Source organism: Camarhynchus parvulus, chromosome 27 (genome assembly GCF_901933205.1).
Source record: "Camarhynchus parvulus chromosome 27, STF_HiC, whole genome shotgun sequence".
Lineage (NCBI taxonomy): Eukaryota > Metazoa > Chordata > Aves > Passeriformes > Thraupidae > Camarhynchus > Camarhynchus parvulus.
The window spans coordinates 4,152,807-4,170,637 of record NC_044597.1 but is presented as its reverse complement, the minus strand read 5'-3'; the positions used below and the strand labels follow the sequence as shown (position 1 = coordinate 4,170,637).

The 17,831-nt window shown below is 55.7% G+C and overlaps 1 protein-coding gene across 1 annotated transcript; it reads right to left on the bottom strand.

The window, feature by feature from the left end:
- Positions 1 to 396: 396 nt before the first annotated feature.
- ACE (angiotensin I converting enzyme) lies at positions 397 to 17,587 on the bottom strand. Its single transcript, XM_030966328.1, has 25 exons — positions 17,326 to 17,587; positions 13,871 to 14,038; positions 12,504 to 12,591; positions 11,783 to 11,926; positions 11,389 to 11,580; positions 11,165 to 11,262; positions 10,461 to 10,633; positions 9,958 to 10,181; positions 8,460 to 8,604; positions 8,015 to 8,113; positions 7,689 to 7,811; positions 7,008 to 7,219; positions 6,372 to 6,508; positions 5,941 to 6,099; positions 5,436 to 5,523; positions 5,093 to 5,236; positions 4,682 to 4,873; positions 4,255 to 4,352; positions 3,819 to 3,991; positions 3,166 to 3,389; positions 2,788 to 2,932; positions 2,487 to 2,585; positions 1,965 to 2,087; positions 1,253 to 1,440; positions 397 to 1,004 (listed from the first exon to the last, which is right to left on the bottom strand). Exons 1-25 carry the CDS (start codon positions 17,533 to 17,535, stop codon positions 814 to 816), a joined length of 3,837 nt encoding a protein of 1,278 aa, XP_030822188.1. The 5' UTR covers positions 17,536 to 17,587; the 3' UTR covers positions 397 to 813.
- Positions 17,588 to 17,831: the final 244 nt, after the last annotated feature.

Here is a 17,831-nt window from a genome sequence, read left to right as displayed (position 1 = left end):
TGGTGCTGGAGTCACAGCAGTGGTGAGCTCCAGCCTGCTGACCCCCCAGCCCTTTAAACAGCTCACGTCTGGACTTTGGGGATTCCTGGCCCTGATTCAGCCCCTCCTTGAGGCACGTGCTGCACTGGGAACCCACGAGCTGTCAGCTCTGACGGGAGCCGCGGTTCAGGGGAGGATGGAGATGCTGCAAAGGGATGCTGATCTTTCAGATGGGGAGGGGAGAAGCTGGGTGCTGCAGTTGTGTTGCCTCAGAGCCAGACTGGTCCCCAGGGATTTGTGTCTGCAGTGGGTTGGGGTGGCAGCTCTCCTGCTTGAGAGCCTTGTTCCACTGAGCCCCCAGCCCGCATGCAAGAAGAAGCTGAGCTGCTGCTCCAAGGGGGACAAGACATAGGTTTATTTTTCATCCATGCAAGCGAACAGCCTGGTAGCAGGCAAACCAGGATGTGCTCCATCCCTCCCCAAACTGCCCTCTGTCACTCAAGTCTCTGTGGCTTTGCCCACAGATCAGAATTGGCTGGTGGGTGACCAGGCTGGACCAGCTCCAGCCCTGGGCACAGGGGCAGCTTGTGACGGCTCCGTGCCTGCCGGAGCCTCAACTTCTCTTTCCCCTGATTCAGACATTGACAAATAAATAGCTCTTCTCTGCTCTGGCTCTTGCATAGTGGAAAGGAATGTCTGACCTGATAGGAGAGAGTAATCCTGGGTTGTGGAAACCCATGGCTTCCTTGGCAAGTGTGCCCACGGCATGGCTGCCAGCCTGGCCAAGTGCCCATGCTTGCACCCTGTCTGTGTTGCCCTGCTGGTGGCTCTGCCTTATTTCAGCTCCATTTCTGAGATGGATGTGAAGGTCTTTCTCCTGACTAAGAAGAACTTGACACTGAAGAAGATGGTGGTGATCAGGAAGATAAGTGCCAGGGCGAGCAGGACCCAGCCCCCAGCCGTGGCTTGACTTTTGGTCAGGGACATTCCCAGGAAATCAGTTGTGCTGGAGTCATCTTGCTGGGCTGGAAAAGAGAGAAAAAAGAGACATGGTTGTTGCTGGAGGCTCTGATCTGTGGTTGGGCCACCTTTGCTGGTCTCTTGGATGCCCTTTGGCCTCAGCTCCACGAGGAATCAAGGAGAAGTATTCAAACACCCTGTGGTTTTTGGGACGGCCAAGTGGCACCAAGAGAGCTCCATTTCATTCTGACCCTGGTGAGGGCTGAGGCCTGGCCAGTCGTGGACCTGCTGTGCTTGGCTGAGCCCTGCATACCTGTGTAAGGAGTCCAGCTGTATTCGGGCCAGCCCAGGACCTCCCCGTTCTTCTGGTTCTCTTTCTCCAGCCACGTCATGAGTGGCTCAAAGTAGCTCATCAGGGCCTCTGCTGACATGTTGGGCTGTCCTGTGATGAGCTGCATGGCTTCGGGCCATGGCTTGCTGAAACCCAGCTTCAGGGCATCCCTGTGGCAGGAGAAATCAGCTCCAGTATGCTCCCCATCACCATCTTGGCTGCCAGTCCCTCCCTTTCCCTTGGAGTTCTTGGTGTCAGCATCCCTGGGTACAGTCTGAACCCCCAGAACCACAGGGCTGCCAGCCTGGAGCACAGGGAAGGACATTTAGCTGGCAGGGGGAAGAGGGGTTTGCATGGATTAAAAATCTCCAGTGAATCCAGCCTGATGCGGAGCAGTCCCTGGGTGAAAGAGTTAATTTTGCAGGTGCTTTTCTTGAAGCAAGGGGGGGTGTTTTCCCTAAGGAACTGGGGGCTGGGAGGAGGAGGAGGAGGAGGAAGCCTTCCCCCTGGCAGGGGCCTAGCTACCATCTAGTGGCTGCCTTTGCAATCACAGCCCCGCGCCCAGCCCAGGGTATCCCCCCAGGTATGGGATGGGAGGGATGAGCAGGGGCTGTGTTGCCTCCTGTGTTGCTGGGCTGGCTTTAAGGTATTTGGGGATATTGATGCCTTGGCTTTACCCTGCCCACACACCTACCCCAAGATCTTCCCAGCCTCCTTGGACTGGTAGATGTCACAGGTGTGCAGGGGACCCTTGTGGCTGGCTGCATCACAGAGTGCCTGGTGGAACTGGAACTGGATCACAAAGCTGACGAAGTACCTGGTGGAGAGGGGTGAAGAGATGGGAATGGACCCTGCTTGTGCCTGTGCAACAGAGGATATGGCTCCCCTCATTCTCTGGTTGCACCCTCCCAGTCTGGAGGAGCATCAGCGGCTTTGGAGCTATACCTTCTCCAGCTCAGCTCAACCTGCTGAGGCCATTTCTCCCATAATGTGTTTTATGTTTGTTGGAGTGGATGAGCTCATCTTCCTTGGATAGCAAGACATCCCCCTAAATTCAGACTTCTTGTCTGAAGCTCTGTCAGGGTCTCTGGAGCTGCCCAGCCCACGCAGGATGGTACCACCAGCCATGGAAAAGGTGTCATTGCTGGCATCTGACCTGGGAATCCTGCTTCTATGTCCAAGTGGTGTCCCTCATGCCCCAGCCCTGCTGGCTCACCTAATGTAAGGGACGTTGGCAGGAATGTGAAACTTTGCCCCGGGGTCAAAGTCATCTTCAGACCTCAGTGCTGGTGGGCACAAGCCCTGGTACTTCATCCTGTGTGAGAGAGGGAGAGTCAGGCCAGATGGGGAGGAGGAGATGGGGCAAAGTGGGAAGGAACACAGTGGGGTGCGAGGACAGAGGGAGAGGCTATGTATCTCATAATTCCCATTGCAGTCAGCTGGACCACAAGGAGACAGCACCCAGTGGGATGACAACCAAGGCCCTTATCCCAGACAGGGTCTGAATTCAATCCTACCTGAGGTTCCACCACTCCTTGTTGTACTCGTCCTCCTTGATCCGCCCATCAAACACCTTCCAGCGCCACTGGTCCATGAGGTACCCGAAGGGCAGGAAGGCAATTTTGTCCAGGGCGATGCTCATCAGGTAGTTAATATCACTTTCTGCCCAGGGGCATGAAGATGTGAGCAAGACAGTGCTGTATCCACCTCCCCTCGCTCTGTGGGTCATTATGCCCCAGAACTGGGTGTCCCCAACACGTCCTGTCCCCCAATGCATGCAAAGCCACCATGTGTGTTCCTGAGCACTTCAACCTTGCCCAGCCCCTCCTGACCATCTGCATTTCCACCTGTTCCCATCAGCATCCCCACATTTGCTGTTTGGCTCTCCAGCTCACCTTCGTTTTCCATGACTTGGTCCAGCAGATTGATGCTATGGAGGTGTTTGGGGGTGGAGACAGACAAGGCCATGACATCCCCAATGGCCTCGTGGAAGCCAGGGTTGGCCCCGTCACGGAAGGAGACAGGCTGGTCCTTGTACTGCAGGAAGTACTGGACGTGGCCCATCTCGTGGTGCACTGTGATGAGGTCGTCCATGTTCACCACGGTGCACTGCTTGATCCTGGACCAGGACACAGGGGTTGGGGGAGAAGGGAGAGCAGTGGTGGCATGAAAACCTCCAGGAACCATCAGACCCCCTTGAGCTATTTTTCCTTTCTATGTGCCCCCTCCCCGCATCTGATGCCACGCCAGGGTGGTCCTACTCCACTGGGTTGGTCTCTTCCTCCTCCTGCATCTCCTGCTGACCCTGCCCATTCCCTGTCCCGGTTCATCAGCTTTTCCATTCTCCAGGAGAGGGCAGGGCAGGCATGGATTGCCCTCCATCCACCATGGGGACTCCTACCAGCAGCTTGGGTACCAAGAGAAGTGCCACAGTTGGGGTGCCACAGCCACACTGTGGTGGCATCAGCCCATGTGCCCTTATTCTACAAAGACTCTTTCTGCCCCAGCACCACAGCAGCAGTGGCCACCCCCTGCACCCCAGGGGCACCTGAAGTCCTTGCGGTTGTAGAAATCCCAGGCTGAGGCGTGGCACACCACCTCCCGCCCGTCCGATGGCTTCTCGATCATGGACTTGTCCCAGAACTCCTGTGGCATTGGGATGAGGCCCAGAGAGGTGAAGAAATGGTCTGACTCTTCAAACATTCTCTTGGGTGTCCAGCCCTGGGGAAAGAACAGAGACCTGGTGAGGGGCAATGTGGGCTGAGGAAGGATGGGAGGACAGGGCTAACCTTGTTCTGGGCAGGGGAATCTCCAGGAGTCACCTAGACCTGGATCAGGTCTTGGCATATAGAGGTAGGGAGAATACAGACGAGGCATGGATTTTTTTGGCAGCATTAGAGCATTTGGCAGCCTGGGTGGTGGCAACAGCCAAAGGTTGCTGGGTCCCAAGGGACTTCCCTGGAGCAGCCTAGAAAAGCACTGACCTGGTTTTTCATGGCCGGGGTGGCATCCACCTTGGTGGCATCTGGGAAAGGTACCACCAGGTCGAAAATGTTGGACCATGACTGAGCCCACATGTTGCCTGGGAAGCACAGAAGGATGACACATGTTAGGAGGGAGACAGGGAAAGGAGAGCAACCAGTTACTCCTTCCTCCTGCACAGGATCACCCTGCCTGGTCCCTGCCCTGTCTGCATAAGGGCAATGTAGGCAGGAGCCCCGCCATGCAAGAGAAGTCAAATCACGCTGAGCGTGCTGCCTTTCCCTGGGGCAGATTGGCCTCTACAGACCCATCCCAGGGGACATTTTCCCTTCAGCCAGAGCTGAACAGAGACCAGTGTTAACTCTTGGCATGGCACAGAGACAGCCACACCTGGTGGGAGATGCAGCATTGCTCAAGCAGAGCCCTTACCTAGCAGATGGGCAGGGATGGGACCCTTCAGGTTTATGTACTCTGCACCATACTTTTTGTAGAGGGCTCGGCGTACATAAGCATGCAGGTTGAGGTACAGGGGCTGCAGCTGCTGATACAGCCTCTCCAGATCTTCCTCGAAGGTGGGTGTCTCATACAGGGATCTCCAGTAGGCCCCATTGTCCGTGTAGCCTGTGGTAGGGCAAGAGCAGAAGCTGTCAGACTCTGTCCTTCTTGGGCAAGACTCTGTCTTGCTGTTCAGACACTCCAAGAGAGAGTGAGAGTAAATCTCCTGGGAGTTAGTGAGACCTCCACACTCTTGGAATTTTGACCCCCAGCTGGATGAAGAGCCCAATCCCTTGCTCACAGGGGTTGGGGCCATGGTGGGCTCTAGGGGAGCAGGGCACTGACCATTGAGCATGGCTGCCTTGTTGCTCAGCTCCACATATCTCTTGTAGTTGTTCCTCATTTTCTTCCCAGAAGCATCCCGCCAGCCCTTCCAGGCAAAGAGGAGCTCGTCATAGTCCTGAGAGGTGGCCATGATGGCTGTGAGATCTGAGAGAGAGCAACGAAGCCACTGAGATGCTGTTGGATGGGCTGAGCAGGTGCAATGGTTCTATACCATGTTGCTCAGGGGCCATCACAGAGAAAGTGAAAGAACCCTTCATGGCCTTCCTTCATGCCCCCATTAAAAAAATTCTCTCCCTTCTGGGCCAGGTGCTGATGCCCCACAGGACACCCTGCTAGATCTTACCAGGATCCAGTGGGTGACAGGTTTTGTTCTCTCTGCAGACCTTGGCCACACTGTAGGTGGTCTCCATGTCTGAGAGGAGGGTGTTATACTGCAAAGGAAATCAGAGTATATAAACTGGTTAGCCTCGCTCCTGATATCGGAGGATGTTGAAGGATGTCCCAGACCATCGAGGTTTTTGGGTGTTTTACTCTGGTCCCTTCCAAGATCAAGTGTGACCCCAACGGAGGCAACACAGAATCAATACAAGAGGGCCTGGGGCCAACAAGCAGTGTGCTATTGTCACCCAAACATCCAGGCCCCACTGCAGCCTGGATTAGACAATGTTTGGATGGGAAACCCTGAAGACAAGGATTTTGGCTTTGTGTAGAAGGTACCAAGCCATCACCTTCTTCAAGGCAGATGCTGGCTGCCCAGTGGCATTTCTTAAATTTTGAGAGAAACATTTGTCTTCACACAAGGTGACGGCAAGGGACACCCTCTCTTGCTCTGTCCCCTTGCCACTCACCTCCTTCAGCTCATTCTCAGGTAAGGCTGCCCTCTCAATGACGCTCAGCTTCTTGAGGATGCGGGTGACACTTTGGTCCTGGAAATCGGAGGTGTCGAACTGCCTGGCCCTCATGCCGTACTCCAGGGTGTGCTTGGACATGGCCAAGTTCTTCTCCAGCTACAATAGGAGATGAAGAGTTACTTCAGGGAGAAGACACAGGCCACTGCTAGAAACACCACCTGTCATCCCATTACACCCTCCCCACAGCTGCCCTTGTGGGTACCTCATGGGATAATGAGGGTTTTCAAGGAAAAGGGTGAGAACGTTTTCCCTTTACAAGGGGCAGAGGCTGCCCTGGTTTTCAGAGCTTCTGTGAAACATGCCCTGGGTACCACCTGCCCTGCCTGGCTGTTGGCTCTCCTTGCACAGCACCAGGGTCGTTCCCATACCATGATCTCCTTGTTGTGGTCAGTGATGTTGGTGTTGTAGGCCCAGGAGGCCTCGGTGTAGGCATTCCACACTTCCTCAGCTGTGCTGTTGTACTCGGACAAGAACTCTTTAGCTTGTGCCTCATCTGCTATTTTGTCTGGAGGAGGAAATAAATGGGGGAAGAGGCGAGAAAGGTCAGGAGAGTTGCAAGAGCACTATGGAGAAGCCATAATTAAGCTTTTCCCAGAACTGCAGGTCCACTGAAGGATGCCACAACTTGGGAGCAGGCTGAGTTAAGAACTGGGGGAAGAGGTTCCCAGCTGGGGTGTCCCATTGGACAGAGGATGGGATGACAGGACAAGTTGCATGCCCTAGACTCTCCCACATGAGCACAAAGAATACAATTAAGAAGAGAAACTCTTCACACCATGACAGACACCATGACACCACTATGCAGCCTCAGACAATGGCACCTGCATCCTGGGAAGCAACACCCTGTGGGACTTCACTGGAGCTGGCTATTCCTCTTTCCTGGTATGGGGACCACCCCACCCACAGCAGAGACCTTCCTCTGCTTCTGCCTGTGGATTAATGATGTCCCTTGGGGGACCTCTTCCTGACCCTCCCCAAACACCAGGATGGAGCTGCAGCCTTACCAATGCCTTCAGGGTAGCCTTCAGGGACAGGGGGACGCCAGTCAAACTCAGGCCAGCCCAGCACCTCATTGGTCTTGTTGTTCTGCTCCTGAAGCCACTTGGTGACAGGGCTGAAGTACTCCAGAAGGGGTTCAGCATCCATCTGACCCGTGCCAGTGAGATTCAAGAGGATTTCCTGCCAAGACTTCGAGGACCCAGCTTTCAACACTTCTCTGCAGAGGAGCAGAACAGCAAGAGCCAGCATGAGGCCAGAGGATGGATGGGAGAGAAGCAGTGATAGTATCTCAGCATCTTAAGGGTTGGAAATGCTGTTCCAAGGTGGGACATGAACCTGGGAACTGCCCTGGAAGCCACCACCTGTCCTGCATGTGGGAACTGAGGATTCCCTGTCACACACTCATGCATTTAACACCAGGGAATCAACAGGAGCCAACTGTGCTTTAGTGACCTCTTGTCTGGGTGGGAGCTCAGCTGGGGCAATAGCAATACTCTGGTGAGGACCACTCACCCCACCCCTGTGCTTCCACGTATTTCCATCCATCCATCCATCCATCTGCAAAGCTATTTCTCCAGTTCACTTTTCCTTCCTTCCTTCCTTTCTTCTTTCCTTCCTTTGCACACCATCAGCTTCCATGCACACATCTGCCCATGGCGATTTTCCTGACCCTCCTCTGTCCCCACCTGAGTTTGTCTCCAGCCTCTTTGGACTTGTAGATGTCACAGGTGTGCAGGGAACCGGTGTGGTTGGCTGCCTGGCACAGTGCCTTGTGAAACTGGAACTGGAGGACGAAGCTCACAAAGTACCTGCCAAGGAAGCCCATGAAGGTCAGAACTGGGGACAAGGGGAAACAGACAAGTCCAAGAGCTCAACCCCACCATTTGTGGTCCAAGTGGTGGGAGATCTCTATGTCTTCAGCAGGAGCAGCTCAGGACAGTCTCTGCTCACAGATGTGGTCCCCCACCCACTGCACCCCAAACCTTGGTCCCCTTGCCAACACTTCCTCTACCTGATGTAAGGAGTGTTCCCCGGGATGTGGTACTTTGCTCCAGGGTCAAAGTTGCTCTCATTCCTTGAAATCGGGGCGCAGATGCCCTGGTATTTGGTTCTGTGGACAACATGAGCATGGGAATAATAAAGGGTCAGAAGAACCTAATCAAAGAATGGGCAGGCTTGGCAGAGTGCTGAAGAAATCTGCACAGTTAGAGCATGATTCCGTGTATATCCATCCATCCATCCATCCATCCATCCATCCATCCATCCATCCATCCATCCATCCATCATCATATCCATCCCTCCATCCCTCCATCCCCATCCTACACACCCACCCATCAATCCATTGCTCTCCCACCATTTCCGTGGCTACTTTTATGCTTTTTCTTTCCTCTTTCCTGCCTCCCTTCCTTGCACATGCCCAGCTCCCACAGCCCCATCCCCCTTGGTGACTCCCCCACCTCAGGTACCACCAGTCGTAGTTGTAGCGGCTCGGTGGCGTGCGGCCACTGAACACATTCCAGCGCCACTGGTCGATGAGGTAGCCAAAGGGCAGGAAGGCAATCTTCTCCAGGGCCATCTTCAGCAGGTAGTTGATATTGCTCTCTGCATGAAACAGAGCCTGAACCAGGCTGGAAAGGGGTCTGCATAGACAGCACTACAGGCACCACAATTTTAGTGGGCAAGAGGGCTGGCAGATATGGATGAGAAATGGGGAAAGCATCTCAACACCCAACCTTGTGCCCAGAGAAAGTTGTGTAGGACACAGGAGGTGTCTATAAATACAGTTACATGTGCCTTTTACTGACTGGGGACAATGAGAGTGACAAGTGTGGTGTCCCCTGCCCTTAGCCCAGCTCTCAGAGTTAAAAGGTCTTTGGTGAGTATAGCTCTTCATACTTCCACCCTGGGGCCTCAGGGTGAGGGGCTTGGGGGGAGTTTGTTCTGCAGTCACACCACTGCAAAGGCTCTGATGGTTTAGACCCAGAACCAGAGTCATCTGTAGGACAACCACCACCATACCATGAGGAGCACAGGGGATGGTGACACCTGTTTTCCCCCTCAAGGAAACCCAGGGAAGGAGATTTGGAGAAAGACCTGCTGGAGACCCAGCTGAAGCTGTGGGGTCAGAGAAGGGTTGGCAGCACTGCCCTGAGGGGCTATTGGCTGCCATGACTATGGCAGCCTGGCTGCCAAAGGCTGGCAAGCCGGGTAGCAGTGGCTTGAGGCAGAGACCATCTGCCTCGTTGTGTTTATGCAGCACTGGCCCGATGCTCTTGGCTGCTGTGATGTCTTTCTTGTCATAAAACGTATTTAATGACACGGCAGGAGGTTCCCATGACTGTCCCTCCTCCGCCAAGCAGCGCCGGGGCAGGTCTGGGAGTGCTCAATTTCTTCTGCCACCATCTGCTTTGATGTGTTGGCTGAGGGATGTCAGTGGGAGGATGAGGCTCTTGATGAGCTGGGCAGTGCCTGCAGCGACAAGTCCTGCCCTGCTGTGCTGGCTGGCAGCTGGACACGTCACCCTCTGCCTGCCCTCGTGACTGTGCACGTGCGTGCTTGGTGCCACCTCCTCAGAGCCACACCAGCAGCTCCACTGGTGGATGCTTCTTGGGGAGGGAGGGACGGAGGAATGCTAGAAAGGTCAAAGCCAATCAAGCACAAAAATGTTGTTTTCCAGTTTGGGCTCTGTTGGTGAAGGGAAAGGCACAGGCGAGCTCCGGAGAGCATCACTCCTGCCTCAGGAGTGAAGAGGATGGAGCCAAGAAGGGCTCTACATGGACCCATGGAGACAAGAGGGGGTTGTGCATGGACCCATGGAGATGAGAAGGGGTTTTGGCAGCTCTGGGCTGCATTGTCAGACTGCAACCCACCCTGGCATGTCTCAAACCCTTCCCAGTGCCGCAGGCAGTGCCAGAGCCCTCCAGGTCACCCCGCTCCCCAGCATGGCTGCCATACCTTCATCCTCAGTAGCGTTGCTGAGGAGACCGATTTTCTTGAGGTGGCTGGGGGTGGAGACAGAGAGGGACAGGACATCCCCGATGGCCTCGTGGAAGCCAGGGTTGGCCCCGCTGCGGAAGGACACGGGCTGGTCCTTGTATTGCAGGTAGTACTGGATGTGGCCCATCTCGTGGTGCACTGTGAACAGCTGCTCCATGGTCACCGATGTGCACTGCTTGATCCTGTGAAAACAGCATTGCCTGAGCCCAGTGAGGGACCCCGGCTGCCTGTGCACCCCCTTGATGGGAAGGACTCCCCAGAGTCTCAGAGAGGGTGGCAGCACCCCATAGGGTAAGAGAAAGTGGAGGGGAAGGCAGGGCAGCATTGCCACCCCAGACCTTGACTCAGAAAGTGCCATACTGGGGTGCATGGCCAGGCTGGGGGTACCCAAAAGGATGACCAGCAATGGGTATAGGAGGGTTTTGCCCTGTAGCCCTGGGTCCCTGCATGTCCCCACAGACCTGAAGTCCTTGCGGTTGTAGAAGTCCCAGGCTGAGGCATGACACACCACCTCCCGCCCATCTGTCGGCTTTTCCAGCATGGACTCCTTCCAGAATTCAGGGGGCATCTCCAGAAGCCCCAGGGAGGTGAAGAACTCCTCTGAGACCCGGAACATGTGAGTGGCATTCCAGCCCTGGTGGGAAGCAAGCAATGGGTTATGGCTGAGGAAGGTCTGCCTGTGCCCTGGACATTGCCTCCAATGCTCCAGGACTGTGAGAAGGGGGTGAGTTGCTCCCAGGGACTGAGGTCCTGCCCCTCTCTCTGTGATGGAGAGGCCCAGCCCCAGAACTGGTGTGAACATTGCTAAAAAGCACCAAGCAATGGTGTTGGAGCTCAGCAGGGGCAGGAGAAGGGAGCAGGACTTATACCCAAGAAGAGCTTGGAGCTGTGTGATGCTGTGAATGCAGCAATGCAGCCCCCAGCCTGGGGACTGGCAGCAGTCCCCGTGCACTGCCCACTTCTGTCCACTTTCTGCCTCTTTGGTCATTGCCAGATATGGAGTAAGACCATTTCTTTGTCCCTTTCCCTCCCAGATATGGATTTTCTGCTGTCCCTTATACAAGTATGAGAAATTACTCCCATGGGGTCAATGTCAGGGGCCAGCCTCGGAAACAACTCCTTCTTTTTCTCCCTGGTCCCTCCAATGAGTCCCTCAGCCCATCACCTGCTGCACCATGGTGCTCGTGACATCAAGGTTGGGTTTCTCAGGGTAGGGGATCATCAGGTCATAGATGTTGTTCCACTGCTGAGCCCACATGTTCCCTGAAAAGAGAAAATAGCTGGAGCAGAGCTGGTGGCAGGTCAGAAGAGAAACACAGTGATAACTGAGACCTCTCTGGCCTTGTGTGTGCCCCTCTGAGCCCAGGCTGGGGAAGGCTCATCTCTTACCCAGGAGGTGAGCGGGGATGGGACCCTTCAGGTTGATGTATTTGGGCCCATAGCGGTCGTACAGCTTCCTCCGGACGAAGGCGTGCAGGTTGAGGTAGAGTGGCTCCAGCTGGTTGTAGATGTGCTCCAGGTCCTTCTCAAAGGAGTCTGAGTCGTACCAGGAGCGCCAGTAGCTGCCTGTGTCATTGAATCCTACCAGGGACACAGGGAAAACCTCTTGTCTCCAGACCCCAAAGGCTGCCCCCACTACCCACCCCCCAAAAGGTGGGACCGGGGACGAGCAGCAGGATTTTCCCCTTTCCCTAAAGAGCAGTAGGGCATTCCAATATCCCAGTTCCATTTTCCACCCCTGCTCCCTGACCGTGCCCTTTTTGGGGGCCCCCTTGGTTTGTACCATCCTTGGCGTAGGCGGCGTTGCTGAGCTGCACGAACTCCTGGTACTTGGGGCGCAGCGGGTTCCCCGCGGCGTTGTGCCAGCCCTCCCAGGCAAACAGCAGCTTCTTGTAGCTGCGGGACGTGGCCATGATGTCCGACAGGTCTGGGACAGAGGGGACAAGGAGAACATAAGAAAGGGGAGTCCTCCTATTTTTTTTGATATTTTTCAGACTGCTGGAGAGAAAGGCATTTGCCACAGCTCTGCAGAGGTGCCACCACCACCACCACGCCAGACCCAAGAGCCTGTCACTGTAGGACACGAGACAGAAAAATGTGGACACTGGATTTTCTAAGGAAAAAAAGAGGGTAGTTTAATTCTGACTTCAACATTTATAGATTTCCAAAAGCGACAGTGCATTGGAGGGTGAAAGTGCCACCTCTCCAATGACACTGGGCAAACTGAGAGTTTCTTAAATTTCTCTTCTTTTATAAAAGAATGCAAAACAATAAGTTATTTACATAAAATGTGTGAGAAAGTTCATTACAAGAATGTAAACATCAGAAGGCTTAGAAAAACTTAAGAAAACAGGGCGACAAGTGCCCATCCTCACACTGGGAGAATCCTGATTAACATGAGTGGCACGTGCCAACCCCAACCCGCTAAGGATGTGGGGACCAGGACAAAGTCCTGGCCACGGGGTGCCCAGGAGCTGGCAGGATCAAGGGGACAGGGACCATACCTGGCTCCAGATCCCAGCAGGTGCCATTGGGCAGGCACACCTTGGCCGTGGAGTAGATTTTGTCCATGTCACTGAGGATGGTGTTGTACTGTAGGAAAGGAAAAGACTGCTGAGAGGAAAGGGGCTGCCAGGGGACAGGAACAGCCCTTCAGGATCTCCCAGCTCTGGAGTGTGTGTGTCCAGATGGATGTGGGGAAGGATTGGTTTGTTTATACAGCACATTTTTGGTGAGATAAGTGTGTTATCACTCAGGGTTTTGGTGTGCTGGGAGCAGGGAGGCTCTTTGGGACAGACAATCCATGCTCCAGAGAGGGGCTGTTTATAAAGCTCTTTGTCAGCGGGGCCACGGCACAAGCTGTTTATCTAAATGGGTTAAAAAAAACAGGAGAAGAAAAGCCAGAGGACGAGGGGGGTTTATTTCTGTGAACTGCAACAACAGCAAACAATAGCAACAGGAGGTTTCCTGGAACATGCCTGGGAAGCCCATTCCCAGGGAAGGAAATTCCTCTGCTCTGTCCCTCTCTCCACTCCCATTCCTCTGCTCCATCTGTGCAGAGGGGATGGAGATGGGGACAATGGTGGCTGTGGGATGGAGCTGCCCAGGGATGGGAGAGACATGACTGATGTGCAGGGAGGAGACATGATGCTGTCTGTTGTCTGGAGGAGGGCAGGGATGGGTTTCCTGGAAGGAACCGGGGCCGACAGCTCTCCGGAAGGGATTGCAACACGAGGCTTTGCCAGGGCTTGGCTGGGAATGGCTCTCAGGGAGCTGTGGGTCAGGGTGGAAGGGCCTGTCCTGTGCTCATGTAAAGCAGAGTGGCTGCCAGCTGCAGCCTGGGCAATATTTTCAAGCACGGAAATCAAAATTCAGATAAACTGCCCTGAAAGCTCAGGACTGTGATGGGGAAGGCTCAGGATGTCCTGATGTCCCTGGCATGGAACTGTGTCACCAAGGCACAGCAGTCCTTGTCTTATGGGAGCTCAGGAGCTGGGTGGCTGCATTAGCCCTTCTTTTCAGTGGGCTGCAAACCTGAGGAGCCCAGAGGGGTTGGGACAGCTGGCTCCAGCCATGGGCACAGCCTGGCTGGTCTCCAGGTGATGCCCAAGACTGCTGTGTGTAAGCAGGAGATCTCCATTTCCTGCTGGGACAGCTCCAGATAAGGTTAGGGCTGGTTCATAGGGCCAGAAGGCACCCTGCATCCCCTGGAGATAGCACCCCATCTCCTCCTCAGTCACTGTGTAGAGGCCAGTGACACTCTCCAAAATGCAACAGGCCAGCAGTGGAGTCTGGATGCTTGTGAGAAATCCCCCCAAGGCATTTCACAGCACCCCAGCCTTGCCCAGGGCTCCTGCACCACCTTGCCTACCTGCTCTCTCATCTCCAGGGGCAGGTTGGAGGGTCCCAAGGTCTGGATTGATCCAATGATTTTCCTCAGCTGGGGGTCACTGAAGTTATTCCACTTGTCGCCATAGAGTTCCTTGGCTTTCTTCCCCCAAAGCTCTGTGAAGTTCTGCTCCTCCAGTGATGCCGTGACCTGCATGGTGAGAGGGGACATGGGGGCTCAGGACCAGCCCCCGGAGGTGCCACCACCCAGGAGATGGTTTGGGGGCCAGGGGTAAAGCCATGAGGCTTTGTGGGAGTCAGAGGTGACAGGACATGGGGTGACAGGCAGGGCTGTCCCCAGCCCATGGCACTCATGGATAGAAACAGCAGCTTCCATCTGGCCCTGCAGTGTCTGCAGCCCCTGCTCCCCCGTGGAGCTCTCCATGAGCACCCACTGGTGGCCTGTGAGGGTGTTTAGGAGGGAGCTCCAGGGTCTCACATGGGATGGGGGAGCTGGGATTGGGTGCCCAGGCCATGCAGTCAGGATGTCTGGGTGCTCCTGGGCTGCCTTTGACATCTGCTGGACCCTGGTTTTGGGACAAGCTCTGAGGTCTGTCTTAATTTTATTTCCATTCCTGCTGTTTCTCACTTTCACAGAAGCCCAAAAGATAACTATAAAGGTGCCACATTCACCTTACTCCTTCCTGTATGTCCTCACTACGTCTGTACACTTCTATTTCTATACATTCCTCAACTGGCTGTCTGCATCCTAAATGCCACATCTGGTGTTCACCCACTTGCTCTAAATCCCCAGTTTTGGGTGTCCCTCTACCACCCAACTCCTGTCAGCCCTGATCTCCCTTCCTGGGGCCATGGGCTGGCTGTAAGCTGCCAGCACTGTGGGGTGTTATTTAGGCAGCTGGGGCTGTGGGATGGGGTGCATTGCAGGTGTTTGTATCCCAGCCTGATCAGTGTCAGCTGTATTTTTGGGAAGCTCCAATCTTTTCAGGGTGTCCTGGCCTGGTGCAGGTGGAGTGAGATGGTGCAGAGTGCCTGGTCAGTGTTCTGGTGTGATTTATGGAGCTCATTAGCTGTGACTTGTGGCATTTTTAGCCTGGCTCCAACACGCCTGGTTTGTTTTATTTTAATCTTCACATTCCCTCAGCAGGCAGCAGGGAAGGAAGGGAGTTGTGGTGTGGCAGAGTTGGGGGCGGACACCCACACAGCTGTGGGACACAGGGGTGGGAATGCCAAAAGTGCCAGGTGCCCCTGGCTACCCCTCACTGCTTCCCTTGGACATCCCAGCGCCCACAGCATCACTGGCATCAACTGGCTCCAATCCCCCAACATGCCAGCCCCACAGACACCCTGCTCTTGCACCACACCTCTAAACAGGAGGTGCCTTTGCCCCTTCCCAGACCCCGTGCAGAGCTGGAGGAGCTGGAGGAAGCAGAGTTCAACTGTGTTTTGTTTTCTCCTTGGACAGGCACCTGTGTTTGGTCAGGCAAATTGTACCCTAAACTCTCCTGACAGCTCTGGGGGAGTGAGCTGAGGCCACTGGTGCTGCCTGAGAGCCCCTTGCTGCAGCCATGCCCAACAGTGCTGGCCCTTCCCCCTGCATCTGGGATCTCTCTCTGGAGCGGATGCCCCTGTGGGGGGCTCAGGAGCCCCTTGGCACCCACAGCCCCAAAGCCTCCCTACCACAAGCTCTGCCCCAGTCCCTCCCTGCTGGGAGCACAGTGGAGACTCAGGATGCAGCTCAGGACACTGGGACTGCCTTGGCCCAGGCATCTGCAGTGGTTCTGCACCCAAACATAAGCAGCCCCCAAGCCCCATTGCCAGCCTCTTGCCCAGAATCTCAGCTTGCGAAAGATGGTACATCTATCTGTCTGTCCAGCATCCCTCTGTCCATCTCTGCCTGTGATCTCCTGCCTCTCCTGTCCCTTTGTCACAGGGTCCCCTTTTGAGCTGCCCATGCCCTGGTGGCCTGGCTCAGCCCCTCTGGTGTTATGGATGTGCAGGGTTTGCCTGGCCCAATGCTCCCCCAGATCCCCCAAATCCAGCCTTTTGGGTCCTGCTGGCCAGCTGTTATTCCTTTAGGAACCAGTGACTCCCCATCCCAGCACACCTCCCTGCTGCCCCATCATGGGCTGGTCTCAGGGCTTCAGATCCCCTCCTCTACCTGGGCTGGCTTAGGAGCCTTGACATTGCAGGGAGCTCCTGGGCATGATCCTCACACATATAATAGCACATAAAAGGGGGAAAAGCTGCTCTGGAAATGCCTTGTGAGCAAAGTCCATGCAAGGTGCTCTCCTGGCCTTAATGATGGGCTCAGTGTAGCTGGGATGTTCCTGCTCTGCCCCAAGGTCCCTCGCCCCACCACATCTGCAGCTAGAGCTGGATGCCTGCCCAGACATCACGTCAGCTTGACAAAAAAAGGCTGAAGGGGCACCTGGGCCCTCTTGAGTGTCCTGCCAAATTGGCAGTGCCCAGACCTGGCAGTGATCTTTCCCCTGCACAGGAAGATGCATTTCCTTCCTGCACAGGACACACTGTGCTCCCATCCCCACGGGATCTGGAGGGTTCAGGGCTCTGTGTGCCAGCCCCTGTGCGACACTGGGCTGGCTGAACACACCTATGGGCTGCACTGCCCCTTGTGCCTCTGTAGCCACAGCACTGGCAGATGTGCCCTGAGCTGTGGCTTGTCCATGACCCCAAGCTGGGGCCACCGGCAGCTCCCTCAGCACAGCTGGGACTGGGGAAACCACTGCAGCCTGCCCAGGCACTGCCACTGCCCGGGGTGGGCTGGGCTGGGCTGCAGCACACCCGACCAAGAGCAGACCCGGGGCTGCTCCAGCTCCCTGCCCCACTAAATACAGCCCAGACACATCCAAACTCCTGGGAGAACACACACCAGCCTGTGGGATGCACACAGCCTTGCTGCCTGCAGAGGTTCTTCCTGCACTAATCTGGGCTGATGTCTAATTCCCTGCAGCCTGGAGTGCTTTCCCACCTCTGTCTTTGTCCCCGTGGGCTGGGGACACAGGGACAAGAGGTGGCAGGCTCAGTCCCGATGCCACCCAGCTGCTTGTGCGCACTTTGGGCTCCTGGTGTCAGCACCAAACTAAAACCCTCAGCCCTGGGATGTGGTGACACCAGGCAGGGACAGGGACAAGGACAACAGACACCTGGCCCAGTTCTGGGAACGGGGAAAGTGGAAGGTGCTGGGAGGAGGGAATCACCTCTAAAAATAACCTTGACTCTGCTCTGGGACCAGAGCTGTCATTCTGGGGCAGAGTCTCTCTGAAAGCCAATTTGGGGTAAACCCTACAGCTCCTGGGCTACAACTCCCACCCTCAGTTTGCCACCCGAGGTGCTGAGACAGAAACCCGCAGGGAGGAAGGGAACCCCACCAAGCGCCTCCACCGTGACCCAGCCCCCCCAAACCCGGCGCTGGGGACACCCCCGTGGTGGCATCGCCCCCGTCCCGCCACCCACCTGCAGAGCAGCATTCTCGGCCGTCAGGTTGGTGTTGTAATTCCAGCTGGCCGAGACGCTGTTGAAGAGGACGATCTCGGCCGTGCTGTTGTAGTCCGAGGCGAAGCGGGCGGCCCCTGCCTCGGTGCTGTTGTGCTGGGGGGGCTCGAGGTCGGGGAGAAGGGCACCTGCGAGGCTCAGCCAGAGCAGCAGCCCCAGCGCCGCGGGCATCGCGGCCGGCGAGCAGCACCGAGGGGCCCCGCTCGGTGCCTTCCGAGACGGCTTTGCCTCCGCCGCCGGCTGCTTATAAGCCAGCAGCTTTCGCGCAAACCCTGCCCACCGAGCCTGCCTCCCCTCGCAGATAAGAGCGGAGTATTCCGCTCTCCCTCCGGCGGCTTCGAGGCTTGCGGGAAGGAGCGGCGAGCGAGCGCTGCCTTGGGGGAGCGAAAGTCCTTTTGGCTCCTGGCAGTGCCGGCAGGGAAGGGGAAGGGGCTGGGATAGGAGGGAGGGAAGGAGATGCAGAGGAA

Excerpts from the sequence above, each read along its gene's own strand:
- ACE (XM_030966328.1), bottom strand. The coding sequence starts at position 17,535 with ATGCCCGCGGCGCTGGGGCTGCTGCTCTGGCTGAGCCTCGCAGGTGCC. Across the intron at positions 4,874-5,092 it reads CAAGGCAGCCATGCTCAATG|GCTACACGGACAATGGGGCC; the intron begins GTCAGTGCCCTG and ends GCCCTACCACAG. Across the intron at positions 2,088-2,486 it reads GCCAACGTCCCTTACATTAG|GTACTTCGTCAGCTTTGTGA; the intron begins GTGAGCCAGCAG and ends CCTCTCCACCAG.